Genomic DNA, 19,709 nt, shown 5'->3' on the forward strand with positions numbered 1-19,709 from the left:
GCTGTTTGGGCCATTTAAAGTAGGTAAAAAAAATGTTTCAGTTGCATCAAAAAAACTCAAGCAAATTCAACAGGGAAAAGGTTTGAAGTCATATAAATATACAAGAATACAGAAGAGGAAAAGTGAAGAGGTGACTGTGTAAAGGGAAACATACAGTTGTATACATATCTTGCCATAATTGTATTTTTCATAAATCTAGCGATCAGCTCTTATAGTTCTGTGTGAAAATTTCACAGGATTTCTGTGCAAAACAGGCTTCAAACTACAAATCAACAGTACAATGGTAAACCAGCAAGACTCAAGAGAATGAAATGACAAAGAGGTTAACAATGAAGCTGACAAAATTAGTCAGCAAGAACAAGAAGATATGCAGAATTCGGGAAGACGGATAGAAAAGACGGGAAAGAGTGGGGTCTTTATGGATTTGGAGACATACAAATTATGCTCTTTGTTGAAGGATCCCAAGTAAATTGGCCCCACATTGGGCTTCCCCCACATAATGAATAGAGGTTTGGGTGCTTTTCCATGGCGGAGAATTCAAACCCAAATGACGTCCTATTTTCTAAATACATCCCATTTTCCTATTCGTCATATTTTCCCCCCAATTGTTGATTTTGGGTTTGGCTTCTGGCCAAGTTCCGTAGCAAGAAGAAGATGAGCGTTATTTGCACGGTTATTAAGAACGATGCTGTTTGCTGTCGGTCAATATCTTCGCGGTGCAGACAAACTAAGGATGATGACATCATTTTCTGCAAGCACTCAGCAGAGTGAAACAAGCTATATAGTGGGCTCAGCTGTTGACCTTGTCCATGCAGACAACACTACTTGACAGGTGGCTTACATGTGTAAGTTAAATGAGTGCATCTTGGGCCACGAACTGAAAAGGTATTTTATCTTTTCTCAAATTTCTAAATTGCCCAGGCATGTCATCTACTCCGAGACCCCATAATATTTGATAAGATTCTCAAAATATAAACCACTAAATCAGCTGATATGCCCACAAATTGCACTTTTTTATTCCCTTATTTATTCATTTTCCATTCCACTTATCCTGACAAGGGTCGCGGGGTTGCTAGAGCCAGTTAACTATAGCCAGCGGGCAGGGAACAGCCTTAATTAATCGCAGAGCACAAGTTGATGAACCACCATTCTCACTCGCTCCCATACTTAGTCACAATTCACATGTTTTTGGGATGTGGGAGGAATACTAGTAGAGTACCCAGAGAAACCCCAAATGGGCCCGAGAAAAACAACCAAAAGTGATCTTCAACATAACACATGTAAAAGACAAGAACATTTTTTTCAAAGAACAGCTTAATCCTAATTAGAATAATGTGTGTAAATAAGCACAAAGGGTTCCCATCTCTGAATTTTAGTTGTCGCTACGGGAAGTCATCCATGGAAGGCATGACAATGAGCTGGCAATCCACGGGGCCATTTCTCAATCATTGGTCTTCTGTTTAAATACCATGTGGAATTGATGTCACATGCATCATGGGTACATAAACACATGTCATTTGGTTTCACATGATACAGATCATGCAGAGACACCATGATTGTGTGTTTTTGCTGGGAACATTACACATTTAAAAATGTCCTTAAAGATAAGCAAATGATATTTCTCCTTCACACCCCTCCCCATGGCATTTGTCACTGGTCCACTAGTCATCACCACCATTGTTGTTTATTCACTTCCAGTAAACTGTATGAAGAGGTGACGGTTGACGTTTAACTAGTGAACTAGGAAACTAACAGAGTCTTGTCTTGTCTTAGCCCTTCCTTAGTATTTCGCATGAAATACACTGCAGAAATGACTCAAGATCAAAGTCCAAGTAATTCCACATGCAAGAACAAAGATGCTGACAGTGCAAAGGGAAAATAAACGCAAGTCACGGCAATGACATGATATCGTGTTCTTTCTTTTCTTAGAAAACTACATGTGAGGAAGCCAATCGTTTGTCATGAATGGAGCACAGGGCAACATGTAGGGTTTGCGTCAATGCATAACCCAATGTCTGAATTTAATACACAAACAGACAATCGAGCACTCCTTATTGCATTGTATGACATTGGGTTGTTACTTTTACTGGAATAGAATACATGACCGTAAGTGCTTGGGTGCTGATGACAGGCACACTGAGTGACGTAAGGATTCAAGCTTTACTAAATAGTCAACTTAACTCACTGACTAGATGTCCAATCCATTTTGACTGGTTGAGCGGGTAGCGATGAACTAGACATGAAGAAGAAGACACTATTCCTGGTGCAAATTCAACTGATAATCTATCTTCATCTACCTACCTAACTATTTGAAAGTCATAACTCGACTGGTCAATGTGACTCAATAGTTGTAATGTCCTTAAAAGAATATACCATCTACAAAAGTAGTACTGAACCAATTTAATGGTGTAATCATTCAAACTCAAACTTTTGAAGTGAGCATAACCATTTCTCTTATGATCTCTATGGGGAAAAATTGCCAATGCCATGCTTTTTATAATTAAAACACATTTTACTCCAGTGAGCAGATTCAATTATTTTAGTTTGTGACCTACCATTATAAAAAATGAGGCCCGAGTAACAAACAAAATAATCAAATAGCACAAGTACCTTGGGAAGTGGCCGTCCCAGCTGTGAATACAATTTAGTCCAGAACTGCATGAGCGACATGAGTCCAATCGCTGCTTGAAGGGGGGGGATACAGATACACTCATACACACTCAACCACGCACAAAGACACACTCCTGCTTCACCTGAGTACAACACCCTGATCCATGAGCTTCTAATCACCTTACAGGCAGTGGGACGGTCTCAGCCCTTTCACGGCTCTTCTCTGGATGAACACAACACATCTGCCTAAGCCCGAGGTGACGCTCTGCTCAATGAGCTCTACCCAAAAACCGCTAGGGTATTGGCGCTGAATGATAAGTCATAGTGGTTGTGCACTAATAGTTCCTCAAAGAGGTGCCTGCGAGAGAGTGAGCGAGCAAGGAGGGGAGGGCGCTGGAGGGAGTAGTGGAGGAGGAGCTTTCAGGAAATGATGCTTATGTTGGTAAGTGACTACAGTTACCGGCAGTCAGACCCATTTTACTGTACATGGTGTAACTCAACCGCATTTGTAGTGTAAACAGAATTGCGCTTTGAACCTGGCCACTCCTCGCACTCCGCTGTTTGCGGCTATATTTAAAGGAACTCCTGAGCCCTTTTTGTCACTTATTATTATATTTAGAAAGCTTGTGTTACCCAGTTACTGATCTGAGTTCAGACAGGTTTTATTTTGTCACGATAACGCTAGCAATTGGGCGCATTTGTTATTGGGTGGTTGAGAGTCATTGTATTAAATCAATTTGAATAGATAAGAACTCTTGACATTGGCTTCTCTTTATACTTCTATCTTAGTTACTGTACAAAGCCAATAGAACTAATTTATCCGCTGCCATTGAATTCATTTACACTGGTTGGGCTGACCGTGAATAATCATGTTTCAGTGCCTTTGTCAGTGCTAGACGTCCAGCCTATTTGACATGGGAGTGGTTGCTAGTGAACGCCTTCCTAGTTCAAATGGATTAGATGTGTATTCCTGTCAATGGCAGTCAAGTCTGTTATTAAAGGCTTACCAATGGCAGTTGCATTAAATAAACTGTTAATGGCAGTGAATTCTGTTAACAAAGGCTTTATAATGGCATTATCATTAAGTAAAATTCATCTATCCGTGTTTATATTAAACTGGAAAAAAAAATGAAATTCAACAACTCTAAAGTCCTAAAATGTGACACAGAACTTTGATGTTAATCGACTGAGAATGTGGTTTTAATGGAAAACTAGTTTTTTTTGTTTACCGACCTAAAAATATGTAATGACAAAACTTTACCAAATGCATGTTGAACATGTGGAAAATATGCATTTACTAATATTTATTATTGCACAAATAACGTGCATTTTTATCCAGCGGAAGGTTCATTTACTTGAATTCAGAGCTTTCATTGCAAAAAACACAACAAAAACCAACATGATCATTCCTTGACGATTTAAAAAGCTGATCAAACAGCAGTAACAAATCAGTAATTTGTGAAACAGAACATAGGGATATTCATAGAAATAACATCAATGGTGAGACAAATGGGGTCCATTTGCAACTCCTGCTTCCAGGAATCCATGATATCACTTCAGGATAATATACTGTAATATCCATCTTTGTGAGACTGAAATGGAGAAAAGACACTCATAGACAGAGTGGCGCCTGCCCATGGTGTCATCATAAGTGGGAATCCTCGGTCAAATGTGTGTGTGTGCGTCTGTAATGGCGTGTGTGCAATCTGTAGTAAGCAAAGTGGCACCAGAGAGGCTTGAATCTTAAAATCATCAGGACTCAACTGTAAATCTTTAGCTTTGGAGGCTAAAGTGTTCATTGCAGCAGTTTCTTTAGTGTACAAATTATAATACAAGTGCAGAGAGTCGTGATTATTAACCTGAAATAAAGTTCTGTAACTGTTTGTTTATAGTGGTTGACCCGATGTTTTTTCATCACACTTAAAATTCTAAATGCTGGTGAATTACTGCTGACCTGTCAACTTAATTCCTTCTCATTAGTTTTACTGGATCAACAAAATAGAAGAAATTCTGCAAATGTGTTCTGACACAACTGTAATCAAATTCCTTTTCTGCTAATATATTTATCGGTTTCCTCAATGCCCTCCAAAAAAGACCAACCTACAGTCTGGATGGTGGAACCCAATGAACCCTCCCACTCTTAAAAACTTTGGAACTACCACATTGTGGGCAGGGAAAATCTTTATAGTGACTCAACCAACGCTGGATGCAGTCTGGAAGACTCAATCCAAGCCAACTAAGTGCCACTACTACAATAAATAACCTATTCTAACTTATATATTGCTGCTTTTGGATCTTGAAAAGTATTATAGAATTATATTACATTGATTGTGCATGTGTGCGTTTTTTTAATAAGACAGACAGACAGTATTTCTACCTTCTTCTTCAGTTGCCATGTCAAAATAAAACGTTTTTGAACGCCCACTATTAACAAACTTTATATTGTAAAAACTTCAAAAGTTGGTCATTGGAAATGGGATACTTTGAAAAAATATTGCTTTAAATTTAAGAGGGGGATCATGTAGTGTATTCCAACCTATTACGCTCATGGGTACTTGGGTGTATTTGAGTGTATATATTGTGGCACACTTTGTTCTAAGTAAAATGACGTTAACGGATGACTATGTCCTGGCTCCCTTCTTCAATACACTGCTGTTATTAAAATATTTTGTTAAAGTTCCAAGTTCCACCTAAAGCACTTAACAGAAGTTTTATGTATCTAATTGCCAATCAAGTTTAGCTGGTTTGTTAATGAATAAGAAATATGATTAGTAACCCCCCTCCTCTTTAACCGTCAAAATTGTATTCCGGTTGTGTGGGAAACACTTTCTGTAAAAACAATAAAATATAAATGCAGCACCCTGCACCTTTTATTACACTACTTGTTTCCGCATATAACCAGAAGCGTAAATTTGAAAGACTTGTTGTTATTCACAAACCTGGGAGAAATCGCCATTTCTGGGAAGGTTGAGGCAGGAAAAATCCATGTCTGAGAAAGCAGGGAACATGTCAAGGTGGACATCGGGCGTAGTGGCTGTGGTAGCGTTGCTGTTATTCAAGTGATATTGCCTGGAGAGAAAGACAAGCAAAATTAGTGCCAAGTTACATCTATGTGTGTCTTACAAAAGGTGCCTGCATAAGACATCCTGGAAATTTAAATTGGATACATCAAATGCAAAACAGCACATAGGGTTTTCAACCATTTCCCTGAGAACCAGAAGCCAACAAAAGATAAATCCACTTCCTTGTGTGAGTGCAGGTCATTATATCATTACAGGCCTTCTATGCTTTAAAAAGGTGACGAGTACACACACACCCTCAGACGCGAAGTAAGTCATTGTTCAGGTAAAAACGTAGCTAGCACACAGCTGTTTTACTTCTCCGCCAATCACATGGCAGAGCTCAGGCGCAGTAGATTAGCTCTGCCAAAGCTATTTGCAGGATTTGTCCTGTGTCCTCAAGCATGGGTCAGAGATCACGGGACGGTTAAACACGCCAGAACAGTTAAAGACAGACAAAAATTAGTAACTGTTGTGCACAAAGTTCTAAATTTGGATTATCGGCATCATTGTCTAGTAATCATCTGAATAATGTGAAGGTAGCAAAGAGTGCAACCAAAGTATATCTAGGTAAGTCCACAGATACTTCCGATTTTGTTTGTAAATTCCCCAAGCGTGGAAAACCTGCCTTAGAAGCAAAAGCTTGCCAAATATGAACTTCCATGTTACTTAATGCAACAATGCTGGCAAAGACTGGTTACAATTTACCGGAGAACTACAATAAAAATGTGCAACAGTCTTATGTTTCTTCCTTCCAGCCAGCATAATTATGTAATGTGAAACCGACATCATGCCATCAACAGGTCGCAATCATCCAAAGTCTGACTGCAGGCAGTGTTAACAAGTAAGAAGAGTATCCGGCATACCTTGCTTCAATTCCATTAAAGAGATCTTAATAATCTAAAAAAGCAGAGTAAAAAAAAAAAAAACATGCACCGAGAAAAAGAAAAAAATATCTTGAAAGACTATAATTGCATGGGATTGTGCACGATGTATGAATTTCTTTCAAATCACCTGCAGATGCATCCACATGAACAGCAGAGTTGTGATGCGCATGGAGAAAATGCAACGTACACAGGCTCTCTTGTGCTCACGCACACCACTTCCTTTGAGAGTCACCTCTAATTCAGCTATGAGGTCATAAGGGCCAAAGACATTGACAGATTAAAGACTATAGAAAGCTAAAATTCAACTCATTTCTTATGGACACGCACACATTTGTACTAAATATATTTGTAAGGCGCTGCTTTACAGCATATAGGTTTAAACAATTGTAAAACACAGTGACGGGCCGTCCATTTCGCACCTAGGCCTTCAGTTTAGCTATGGTCCGAATTAATCCAACCCTCAATAATAATTGTATGTCTCTAAGAACTTTTACTGCAGCTACAGCTGCCACACAAACAAAAAAAAATAATAACCTCATGATATTACAATTATTTAAGAATATAGCCAATTTTAGTCAAATGAATTTACTTGACAAAAATCTGTTGTATTTGAACACAAAAACCACCCTCCTTTGTTCCCTTGAGAAGATTTAAACTACTCTGTCACAGAGATTATCCGTGCATTTCAGTCATTCTCCGAAATGAAAGCTCTTTAGCTTTTCTTGAAAAGTTCATCTTGAAAAGGGCTTTGACAGTAAATCTGCAACCAAATCTATTTCTTCTCCCCCTTCAGGCATGGCGTGTTAACAAAACTGCTATTAGATCAACACAAAAAAATATTAGTTTGTGCAACTCGCTACAGATGCAGTTTGCTAGCGCTGCTTTATCCAATCATTGGGTGTAAAAACACTGACACTTCTTAACGCCTTCTAGTAGGACTTGGTATCGCCAACTCCAATTCTGATTGATTAAAGCAGCTGTCTGACTGACACTTATTCTATGGGATGGGGGGCCCGCAGACCTGCTTCGGGTAGATTTCTGACCCTGGCAACAAATAATGGCTGAAAAGTGATGGGTTGAATGCTTAAATATGAAGACAGGAGAAAAGCAATGTTTGGAAAATTGTAGTCATCATAGACCAACAGGAAAAATTGCATTAGGGGAATATTATGAATAAAATTACATTTTAAAAAAGTACAAAGCAAAAACTTTATTGCACTGTCATTTATTTCCTACAATAATCTGCCTTTGCAGCAGTTTTACACCAGAAGCAACATAAAGCTGAATTAATTTTTAAACTCGGTTCTTATCGTTCATGTAAATGAATCGTTCCAAAGACAGGATACATTCGTGTATCATGGCTCTTTCGTTATAATCTTCAAGTGGCTCTCGGATTCAAATTATTGCACCCATTAAAAGGAGATACTGATTCATAATAACATGTAAGAGTCAACTTACTGGTTTCCAGATTGCATAGGGCAGTGCATGTTGTATCCAGCCTGCTGTGAGAAGGATCTCCACGAGCCAGAGGAGGCAAAAAGAGAACTCTAAAAATGGAGAATACAAATGGGTTCAGGGGCAGAAACAGCAGGTGAGGAAGAATGCCAAATGAAGGGGGCTTCGCATACCTCCATGTTTGAAGAGGCTACCGAGAACAAGCTGGTGTCAAGCTGAGGGCCTTCTGGATGCAGGTAGTTCTCCCCGTCCATGGCCAGTGTTGAGGGGAGGGTGAACATCAGACTGGAATTGTACACATGGCTACAAGATAACTTCTGCTACGGCCCAAACTGCCAACCCCGGTGCTGTCAGCTGTTTCTCCGGATCGTACTTCTAGCAGGGGAAAATACTCTCCATGATCTGTAAGAAGATACAATAAGAAGGATGTCATATCTTGCTGAATGATCTTTTGTCTGAGGCAGGATTAACTTCATCATTAGAGGGATTATACAAATACTCATTCATTGCTTTCCATTTTCAATGCTGCTTTAATTTCAGCATAATACTCGATCTCAAATTTTATGTTTTTTAGTAGCTTTCACCAAAAACACAGGCTTTTGACCTCAAAAATATGAAAAAATGGCATTTGATGGAAAATCAATTTGCTCATTTGTCACTTGTCTTGAGTTAAAAAGTTTATATTTTTTAACATGGTGTTCTCTTGCACTTCACTGACCATTTCTGGCCTCAGCTCAGAGGAGTCCTCTGGCCTTTGTTGAATAGCGTCTCTTAAAAACAATGCAAAGTGCAACGGACTACCATTGATACTACCCAGCAAAAAACAACCCACAAATCTTTCTCAGTTTGACAGCTGAATCAATCCAATCTTGCAGCACTCTGCATAGCATATCTTTTTGCGACACTCCCTCGCCACCAACCTAATCAAATGTGTAACCTTTCTCCCTCCCCCATATTGCTACCTTACTTTTCTCTTGGAACAGTGCACCGCACAGCTGGGATATACGCCAGACCTGTTCACCGGGGACAAGGCTAGGGTAATAAACCCTAATAGAGTTCACGAGGGTCAAAATAAAAAGGGCCTTTGTCTGTCTTGGTGGATGTGTTGTATACACAAAGGGTGGCACATTTTCTTCAGTCTAATTTTCCTAAGTCAAAAAGAGAAACAAAGGTAAAATGGCCTATGAAAAGCATCATGTTTACCGCACGAAATGGATCATCAGTATGGACTAATGGACCACAAACTCTTTCTCCAAAATGTCCAAGGCGTTTCAATGCTGGGTCTTCTATTCATGCTCAATTTGCAGAGATCTCGGTGTTGGTAAAATCCATCTACTATAGCTCTCATTTTGTATGGACTAACACACTCCAGGGAGTTTAATCAATACTGCCAATCTTAGAACTGATCCTAGATATTCCCATCCCAGAAAACCCCAACAACTCCTCACATCCATAAACACTAGCATTGACAGAGAGAAAGAGTCTAGAGGTGAAACGTGTTATCAGTAGCAGGAAACGAGTTGGTGCTAGAGTAGATAGACAAACAGAAAATGAACCATTAATAACCAAAACACAGCTCACACAAGGAACTCATTCATTAAAAAACTAGCAAGCACATTCTTCATTTCACAACCTGCCTGGTTAGTTTAAAATGGAGCAAAGGAAACCATTTACATGTGTTATCTTTTAAATCAGTTTGTTACCACAGCTCTATCTCCTCCCAAGTCCCCCCCGTTCACTCACCCGCTCCTTGGGTGGCCTAAATCTAAGCTGCATTCAAAATGAAACTGATAACCCGACTGTAAAATATTTCTATATTTTAACACAAAGCATATAACCGATACTTTTCAGAAACATAGTTAGAAAAACCTTTTTCTGCATTTGGTCGTGGTGGTTTATAACCGACAGAAGTCTGTCTGTTTAACCACTTCAAAAACACAAGTCAACCATTGTTGGCTTTGTAAAATCCAACGTGTGCTTGACAAGCAAACGTGGTTGTACACGCTGGTGGTCTAAGCGCACGTGTCATTCAGGGAAGTGTTACTTCTTTAAACTGCTACATCACATTCAACACCCACCAGGATGCAGTGTTTGGGACTGATAAATTACTAGTTTTCATTACTGCACATTAAGAGAAGGCATAACTAAGAATACATTCGCATGAAATACTCCCGAAAGTCCATGTCATTTCCTAAGAAATTCAGAACCAGAATGCGCTAGTGTTCAAAGCCACAAATGACATCGTTTCCTCCCTAGTGTTTATCTCCACACGCACTGTAACTTGCATGTAATTTCTTTCTGTGGCTTTGGTGTAGTCCAGACAGGCAGCGAAGGCAATGACAAAACACAGGGTTAAAAAGAAATGTACAGAATGTCTACTTGCAGTGCCTTTTAATAGTTTTTTTGGAGGGGTCTGCCTAAAACCACCAGCATCTGTCAGCATCATTGGTAATCAGGTTAGAATTTATCAGGATCTGTCTTCCTGTGCAGGAACAAAAAGGCAGTTAGCTGGTTATGATAGACCTGAACCCACTGGATTCATTATATGATGCTGTGATGAAATATTCATAAAAAGGAACAAGTTAGTTCCCGGGAAAACACTGTGCTCCGTGGTGCAAAAGCAGCCTACATTATTAATCATCACAAAAGGCATCTATTTGCCTTGGAGCAAACAAACGGGGCGAGGTATTAAACAGAACAGCCATGGGCTCTGAGAGCAGGTAGGATCAAAAACTCATCTGTTGGGGGATTTTACAGTGATACAACGCTAATGGCCACAGATGAAGATATCACACAAGCGTCCAATGAATAATTGAAGAAGGCTTGTTTAGCTGCTCTAACTTATCTCGATTAGATGGTCGTCAATTATCGCAAGTGGCTCTTCTGCCAGTGTGATGAATACCACGGTGCCCACAAACAGAGAGAAAGGAGTGAGCTATAACAGTGATTTAGTCCTCTTAAGAGGGCTCTTAATTCACCTTCATGTGGTAAATAAAAACGGAGAAGCAGGTGAACCAGGATGGATGTGAAGCATAGAGTCAAGGGGGATACAGAGGGTGAATGTGATAAGAAAATAATGGTTTGTAGTAGATCAATGATGTGTTTTAACTTCTATCACAACCCACTGACATGCAATATATAGATGAAAGACTTGCAGTGTCAAAAGGGAGAAGGAGCCGATAACTGTCCACTTTACTTAGTTTTTTTGTTCCACCCATGGGTAAACAAAGGCTGGCTTTCCTACGTTTATCAGTCTGCTTGGGAGTTTTGTAAGAGCAAGACAAATGCCTGACTGGCAATTCGCAATTACCTTTCTCAATACAGAAAAGTGGAAGACAACAAACACTGTTTGTAAAAATTCCAGTTGAAGCTCTTTGCCAATATACAGCGAAATGCATACGTATATTTGGTTGAGTCTGCTGTCAAGTAAGCAGAATTACAGGCATGCAAAGATTTTCTGGCCTACATTTTTCCACGTGAGTGAATCCAACAAGAGTCATTGTTCATTCATCCACCTAGCATTATTTTAACATGACTACATGTCACACTATAAACACACTATGTTTTTGCTCCAGTCTTTGTCACCATCAATCAGAAACCTCTAAAATGCATAGCAATAAATAAGGTGAAAATTCCAAAAGCTCTTCTTATTCAGCCAAGAATGAGCAACTGAAAATCATGTGACCAGATCAGCATAACCGTCCTACATAATGCATTTGAAAAACATTATTTTGGGTCCTACAATTGGCAGGACTTTAGGATTTCCCATAGTTGGATAAGCTCCAGCACCCCCGCAACCCATGTGGTACAGCAAATGAATGAATTATTCTATTCTTGTTCTATTATGAAAATAAAGCCTGTCTTGAACACTTGAAATTACAAACACAGTTCCCCCCATTGCTGTCAGATGACTTGAATTACGTCCTTGATTTCCATATTCTTTGCATATAAATTCGAGTGTGAAGGGGCCACTGGAGATATTCTGACATCGAAGGATCATCTAAGATGAGCGTCTCATCAGACATGTCCAATCTTGTTTTACATCTCTCTCCACTACTACCTCCCAATCCCCACCCCCTACCATTCATCTCTAAGCCATTACTTTCCTATTTTTATCACGTTCGTTCCCTCTTGTTGATCCAGGCGTGTAGTGCCAGTCGTTGCCTCTCTGCCCGTGTGACACTGACACCTTCACGATGTCTGTCGTTGATTGAATGCTGCGTGGCGCCCCACATCCTCTATTTACGCCTCCCAGCTGTGTTTTTTTTTCTCCCGCGGCCTCTTTCTTAACGCTCGGAGTAGAGCTGAAGTTCTATCCTATGCCATGGAATGCGTGCTATGTCATGGTCAGTGGTTCCCAAACTATTTACACATCGAAGCACTTAAACTGCAAACACATTGATGTTATAACAAGGTTGACCATTCATCCCAAAAAACACAGCGGCACTGGTTTTATTCCTTCAAAAGTAGAATCATGTTAACGGTCTTAAATATTATAATGAATCAAACTTAATGAAATGTTCCTTCATTCAATTTCTGAACCACTTATCCTCACAAGGATTGCCGGGGGTGCTGGAGGCTATCCCAACCAGTTACAGGCACCCTAAATTGGTGGTCAGCCAATCTCAAGGCACAAGGAGACAGACAACAATTCAAATACAAACTCACTTTTGCCGACAATGCATTTCTTTGGGATTTGAGAAAAAACGAAGTACCTGGAGAAAACCAACACAAGCTCAGTAGGAACATGGAAACTCCACACAGAAATGTCCAACTTTGGGGTTGAACCCTCAATGTCAGAACCAAGGCCGACGTGCTAACCACCCGTCCACTGTGCAGTCTTAATGAAATATACAAGAATTTATAAAAATTAGTTATTTATATTTAAATTTAGCACAAACATTATTTTTAAACTTACTTAAAGTATCCCTTTCAACTATTGGCTGACCAATCACTTTTAACTGGGAAAGATTGGTAGCCAATGATTGCTGCTTAGAATTTTCATTTTCTTTGTTTGTCCAAATAAAATCCCACCACTGCTTATCAGAAACAGCATACAATAAAAGTATAATTATGATCACAGGACAGGAAATTACTGTAGAGGGGTCAAGGTGCTTAGTAAAATTTGAACAGTACAATAACTATATTTTTAACATGACCAAAAGATGATCTAAAAGAAATATTTCAATATATATGTGGGGATTTATCTATTTCCGTTTCATTAATGTATTCATGAAAAAAAACAACCATCAACATGAGATGTCCATTAATGCTGAATTGCATTCTAAGATCAAACTAATAATCAAAGACTGATCTCATTATTCTGTCGTGTATTATGGGAATAACATACAGGCGGAGTAGTTGGGGGTGGGTAAAAATTCTCCAGGGCAAGACGTCAACATAAGTAGACATGACAGTTGTCGGTCTGTGCTACTTAGGCATGTTAAATTCTCATCATATCTGACAATGCACAGATGTATTATAATGCACATGTACATTGGAAGGGCTGTTAAAAAAATTCATATGCACAAACTGCTGAATTTTGGTTGACACATAATATGCATTACAACGTAATGTGCACTAAATTTAGGCTAAGTAGCTGTTTTAAAAAAAAGAAATAATTAAGAAAGACAGCAAAAACTGGATGGGCAGACTAGGTCATTAAAAAAGATTAAAAGAAAATGACTTTCTATTTCATGTAATTGTTTATGGTCATTGCTTAATGGGAGTGGTACATAAAACATATATTTTTATTTTAAAAAGTGAATTGCTTCCCTTGACTATTCACAATTTACCTTTCATCAAATTTTGGGTGAAATAAAAAAAAATGTCACACCAAAAAAAAACTCACCTAATTGCTGATCTGAATTCACACCTAATCCAATAGTAATAATTTAGTTCCATTCAAGGTGCCAAAAAAACACGTTTAACTGGAGGAAGAGCCAGTTTTCTGTTATATAAGTCGTGCTGTCACAATTCTGAGGAAATTCAAATGTATGGTGAGCTCTATGAAAAAATAAATTAAGTAACCTGTCGTGTGAAAATGAAAGCATTAAAAACTCTTCCACCCAACTGCAATGACACCTGTAGAAGAGGAAATAATCTTAATGTGTGACTCAATAAGATGTTTTATAATATTTGGCAAGATGAGAATGTTTTAGGCGTGTTACTCAACACAAAGTTTACATGTTAAGAAATACTTTGAGAATATCAAGTCTTTAAGTTAGAACAAAAACCTAACAAATAGTGTTGATTCCGTAATATATGCTAGCCAGTGACTATTTGCGTCTAATGGTACAAATACACAAGGAAAAAAAAAGTACATGATAGGCCAAGTTGTTGATGGTGATGAAAATATTTAGATGAGTTGGTGCCAAACCTGAACAAATTACAATAGCATTGTAGTGCATTGCATATAAACAAAGCATGGCAAACAGCAATGTTGCTATTTAGCTCATTTTTTAAATTTTACACAGGACTGCAAATAAATATAGTCCTTAATATGGTGCTGATAATCGAGACAAAAGAATACACTCATTAAACAATGTGTGTTTATCAAATTTACCTATTTTTCCTTCCTGCATGACTCATTGCTAAGTCGTAAACATAGTTACATCCCAGGAAAGCCTGGATATTACCCAGTAAAAGCTAGTGATAACAGACAGAGTACTTCTAGGAGGCCACGATAAAAGAGCACTTTGTTTGGACTAAAACATTGTGGTTTCATTTTCCAACAACAACTGTTTGTCCTTTCACGCTGTCTCAAATCCCCAAAAAACTGTGGTCTTATGAGTTTCCAAGAAAGCAACACTCTACTTCCAACCACCATTTTACACGGCTCTACGTTTGTTTCACGCTCCCTCTAATCAGCCTGCAGACATTCAATGAGATTTATCACCGCTTGGCGTGGGGAGAATGAATGCTAAATCAAAGACGACAAAAGGGAGGCATAAGCCAAACCTGAACTATGGATCTTTGCTCTTTGACCCCATCCAACCAGTGACAGTTTGGAAGAGGAAAAAAATGAGCTTCAAATCAGACACACAAACAAAAAAGGACTCTTTTTGTGCATCTTTACAATAGAATTATGTGTGATCGTGAAAAAAGGACATAAACCAGCATATTATTTGAAAAATATGACAGGAACGGAAGCTTTGCATTATGTCTAGCAAAGAAGCCTGTAGTTGTGTTTTTTATTAGCTCTAACTGTTTATGAGACGATGGGAGAATCTGGAGTGTTATTTGTGTTTTGTTGGGTAAGTCGGGAGAGTAATGGCTGAAGCAGAACACTAGTTCTCTGTAATAAAGAAAAAAACATGAGTAGTTCTGTGTAAAAACAAAGAAAAATCAATGCAGAATCTTCTGTTAGGGCTTGATCTTTAAATCTTATTTGTTGCTGTGAGAAACAGGCTAAAAAGAGTGTTTTTAAAATTGAAATAACCTTTAAGTGACAAAAAAGTGCCTCACACTGACATTTGTTTATATAATAGTTTAAAAAGTTAAAATACAAATGTAACAATCGCCTGCATAGTTCAACATTGTTCTGCAATGATGTAATTTTTCCATGGAATGCACCGCCTGGTGTCCATAGTTAGCTGGGATCAGCTCCGGCACCCCCCGCGAACCTAGTGAGGATGAGCGGTTCGGAAAATGAAGGTGAAGAGTTTCTCTAAAAACAAAACCTGCAGGTCATGTCCAAAAAATGTAAAAGCACCCTTTTTTTACCATGCAAAAGCTGGATAAAATATATAAAATTCAGGGCTTTGTAAGCATGCAAGTTTATTTGACCATATTTAAAAGGACAAGGAAAAGTAATTTCCTTTGGATGAATCAATGTCAGCGTGGAAATGGTTAGCCTGAAAACTGTTGGTGTCGTGTGGTTTTAAGGCCAGCAATTCTGTGAAGTGTGGGTAACTGAAAATCATAGAAAAAGAGATGTGGCTACAAAAAGGATGTGACAGCAAGTGACATCAAGGTCATTGACCAACTCACCGTGGTTAACGGCAGGCGATAAAAATCAACACAGGAAGCATTACTGTGTAGCCAATCATCTCAATCAAATTCTCATAATGAAAGAGAAAGAGGGTAAAAGACAATGACACCCAGTAACCTCTCTCAGGTTGGCATAAATCTGAACTCACACAGAGGAAGAAAAAGTAGAACAGAACTTTCAGTTATTCAGTGTTAACCCAAACAAGGACATTGTGAGCCATAACCAAAAGTTTGCCATTTTTTTCCATTTACCGGAATTAAAATTGATCAATTCAAATGGCATTGCTCTGTAATATCTCATTTCACTTCATTTTTCTGAACCACTTTATCCTCATTAGGCTCACAGGGGGTGCCGGAGCCCAACCCAGCTGTCTCCAGGCCAGAGACCAGCCAATCACAGGGCACAAGGATACAAAGGACAACCATGCATACTTACTCACACCCATACCTAGGGGCAATTTAGTGTCCAATCAGCATACTTTTCATGTTTTTTTGGAATGTGGGAGGAAACCAGAGTACCTGGAGGAAACCCACGCAGCCCCAGGGAGAAAATGGAAACTCCAAACAGGTGAACCGACCTGAAATTGAACCGAGGACCCCAGCACTGTGAGACTGACGCTCTAAACACTTGCACCACGGAACCATGTTCTGTAATATTTGCTAAAAATGCCCTTCTGGCAAGATAGATACAAAAAATAACTGTATTTTGGATAGGGAAAAAAAAAAGCAGTCTAAAGTTTGGGCATCATCATACTTAGTAGGGCTACTGCAGCTGTGAGTACATTAAAATGCTGTATATAAAGTACACAAAGATCAGTACATTGCAGCCCTATTTAGAATTTTTGAAGAGGGGAGATAAAATAAACAAATGTCTGTTTATGTATTTCAGCTGCACTGTTTATGTTGAAATATCTATTAGATTAAGGGTTATAACACTACAAATTCACAATGCCATTTATGTCAACACATTTTGCATATTAATGTAAAATGTTTCATTTTATAAATTATGCATAATTTGACAATAAACTTTTATTGGAGGGGGGGAGGCACAAGCTTACACCCAAAATACTGCCAGCAGTGGTTGCAGAATTTCACTGTGAAAAGGTAGGAAAAAGTAATGTAAAAACATGAAAACATAAAATCAGAAAATTATGACAGTTTAACAGTAAATCTTTGCAACGTTTTCTAATTCTAAAGTAGACTGCCATTAACCAGCACTTGTACAGTCATTTAAAAGTCATTTGATTACACCAACAATAGACGCACATCGCAAAACAGCACCATCATTAAATCCATTTTTATTTTCAAAGATAAAAATCGTTCCTACACGAGTTGCAAGATCTGTTTCATCTGATCGTAACGGAATAAAATAAAGACTTTAGTGAGAAAATGAGCCACATCTGTTTCCACAGCACAAAGGAAGGCAGCTCAAGCTATGTAGTACAGTGTCACTCTATCACCACTTTTAAAACATACTTAAATACTCCCGATCTCATCGCGTGTCCCTGATTAAAACTTTTAACAGCAGCAGGGCAAAATGTCGAATAGTGCAGATATCTCTAAATAACACAAACCGAAAAAAAAGATAATTACTAGCTCCTTTAGCATAGCTTTTAGCCAATGGGTACGTTTGTTTTGTGGACTGAGGGGATTAACGCAGCCAAAATGAGAACATTTTATGTCATTTTGTACATAAATGACAATCATTTTCACTTATTTTTCTCTACACGTAAAAGCGTTGTTACTTGGACAAGCGATTTTAAGAAAATAATCTTTAGATAGCTTATTGGAAATGTATGTGGTTGTTACTACGTAGTAAGCCGAGCTCGCGTATTTCACAGCGGCTGCTTGGTGTTAGCTTAAAAATACGCAAAGAGTGAGTGTATATCTTTCTAATAATGCCTATAAAAGTCTGGATTTGTATATTTGATATCGCCGTGGGTTCACAAACGAAATTTTGGCCCGTAAGAAGGCCGATCTTATTTAGTTCATTTACACCGGCGTAATACGATGTGAACAACACGCGCTCCCAAGGAGAGGCAGCCGATATCGGGCAGCTGGCGACGGCGACAATCTCCGTTTTTTTCGGCTTGTTCTGCGTTTTACTTACCATCTCATCGTCTTTGCTCAGTCCCAGTTCGAAGCCCAAACACACAGGGAGATGTTGAGCCGCGATCGGCGTCAAATCGACGGAAATTGGGAATTTTATCCAACTTATTCACCGCTACTGGTTTTCTCTACTTCCTGATTGAGAGGGGCCATTTTGAATAGCGAAAAAATATTTCCGTCAGTGACGTCGACAGCTTGTCCAAACTGCCTGCGAATTGCCTGGGGGTGAAAAAGTCAAATAAAGTACAAATAATACACTTTAAAAGAGGATGAGAACATTTTAGGAGTTCAAAATAATAATAATAACAACCCTCAAAGTTGTCTTAGTTAGAAATTCTGGGTTAGGCAGGCCATAACATTAACTTTTGGGATAAAATATTGCAAATTATTATTATTATTCATTTTATGTGTATAATTTTCTAAGGAATAAATATAAATGAATTTAAAAATGAAATATCTTATTTTTATGCCCCCAAAACACTTTTGCCGTCCACAGCATTTAACTCATCATCTGCCATTGACAGCCATACACGTCCAATTTAACATGTTGAAGTAAAGATTTTATAAAAATGACAGCAATTAACATAACACACGTGTGTGTATAAATATGCATACATCTATTGTGTTATTTTGTGGGGCCAACAAAGCATTTAGATTTAAAGCTCTATCTTATGAATTCATTCATTCTCCATTCCCGGGGTGCTGGAGCCTATCCCAGCCAAATATGGGCAGTAGACAGGGGACAACTTGAATTGGTTTGCAGTCAATCACAGGGTTCAACAAGACAAATAATCCTAACTTGGTCAAGGCCAAATATCAACAGTCAGAAAAATATATCTATATATCCTGTATATATATTTCCACCATGATTTATTATATAAAAGGCTCAATTTGGCATCCATTGCTCCATCCCACTTTATTGAATAGTGCTGGAAGAGCTCCAGTTGTTTCCAGCAAACCCTCACACACTCACAAAAACACACAAACACACACACACATGCACATCTTTCCTGGTAGCCCTCCCCACTTTTTTTCAAGAAAATTGTCTGGTGGGAAGCTTAGCCACAAACACATTAGTATCAGTGTTTGTGTTTAAAAATAAATGAAGAAATAAGACTAATCTTATTTTGTTTTTTATTGATGCTGTTCATTTAAAAAATGACATCAGTTTTCCTAAATTATGTAAAAAGACAACATTCCTCTTTTAATATGAGCAAATTCTGCAGGGTAATTATTATTTATGTTTTAATAAATTAAGCTTCATATAATGTAAAGAAATGTGCAATGCTCTAGTCAACAGTTTGTTTTGATTTCTGCTACCATCTTGTGTCTTATTACAGTATTGACAAAAATACATTGGGCATTGAGTTGTAAATTAAATGCTAATTTAGACATTGTTGTTTGTATTTTCTCTTTTTTTTTTTTACAATTCGGCTTGTAAATCTCGACTTTTGAGACGACAATTAATGTACACAGTCAATTTGAAGGATTTGTACTAACTTCAAGTATTCCCTTGAAACATGTAAACAAACACACCTAACTTGGCACTTGGATAAAAGTATAGATATCAAAGATGCATGCAGAAGAGTCTAATGAA

At 38.3% G+C, this 19,709-nt stretch overlaps 1 protein-coding gene across 5 annotated transcripts in view; it reads right to left on the minus strand.

The window, feature by feature from the left end:
* The window catches only part of sbno2b (strawberry notch homolog 2b), a 37,855-nt gene extending 19,593 nt beyond the window's left edge, over positions 1-18,262 (minus strand). For 2 of the 5 annotated variants that reach the window (XM_077716869.1, XM_077716868.1), the window contains exons 1-4: positions 18,114-18,262; positions 8,185-8,413; positions 8,015-8,103; positions 5,550-5,679 (exon numbers count right to left, since the gene is read on the minus strand). In XM_077716869.1, coding sequence (XP_077572995.1) covers positions 5,550-5,679; positions 8,015-8,103; positions 8,185-8,292 — 327 coding nt within the window. In that variant the 5' untranslated portion in view covers positions 8,293-8,413; positions 18,114-18,262. Of the gene's footprint in view, positions 1-2,610; positions 2,976-5,549; positions 5,680-6,535; positions 6,729-8,014; positions 8,104-8,184; positions 8,414-18,113 lie in introns of those variants that run through there. The other 3 variants (XM_077716871.1, XM_077716870.1, XM_077716872.1) reach the window with 3 other exon arrangements.
* Between the last annotated feature and the right edge of the window lie 1,447 nt (positions 18,263-19,709).

This window comes from Stigmatopora nigra, chromosome 5 (genome assembly GCF_051989575.1).
Source record: "Stigmatopora nigra isolate UIUO_SnigA chromosome 5, RoL_Snig_1.1, whole genome shotgun sequence".
Classification (NCBI taxonomy): domain Eukaryota; kingdom Metazoa; phylum Chordata; class Actinopteri; order Syngnathiformes; family Syngnathidae; genus Stigmatopora; species Stigmatopora nigra.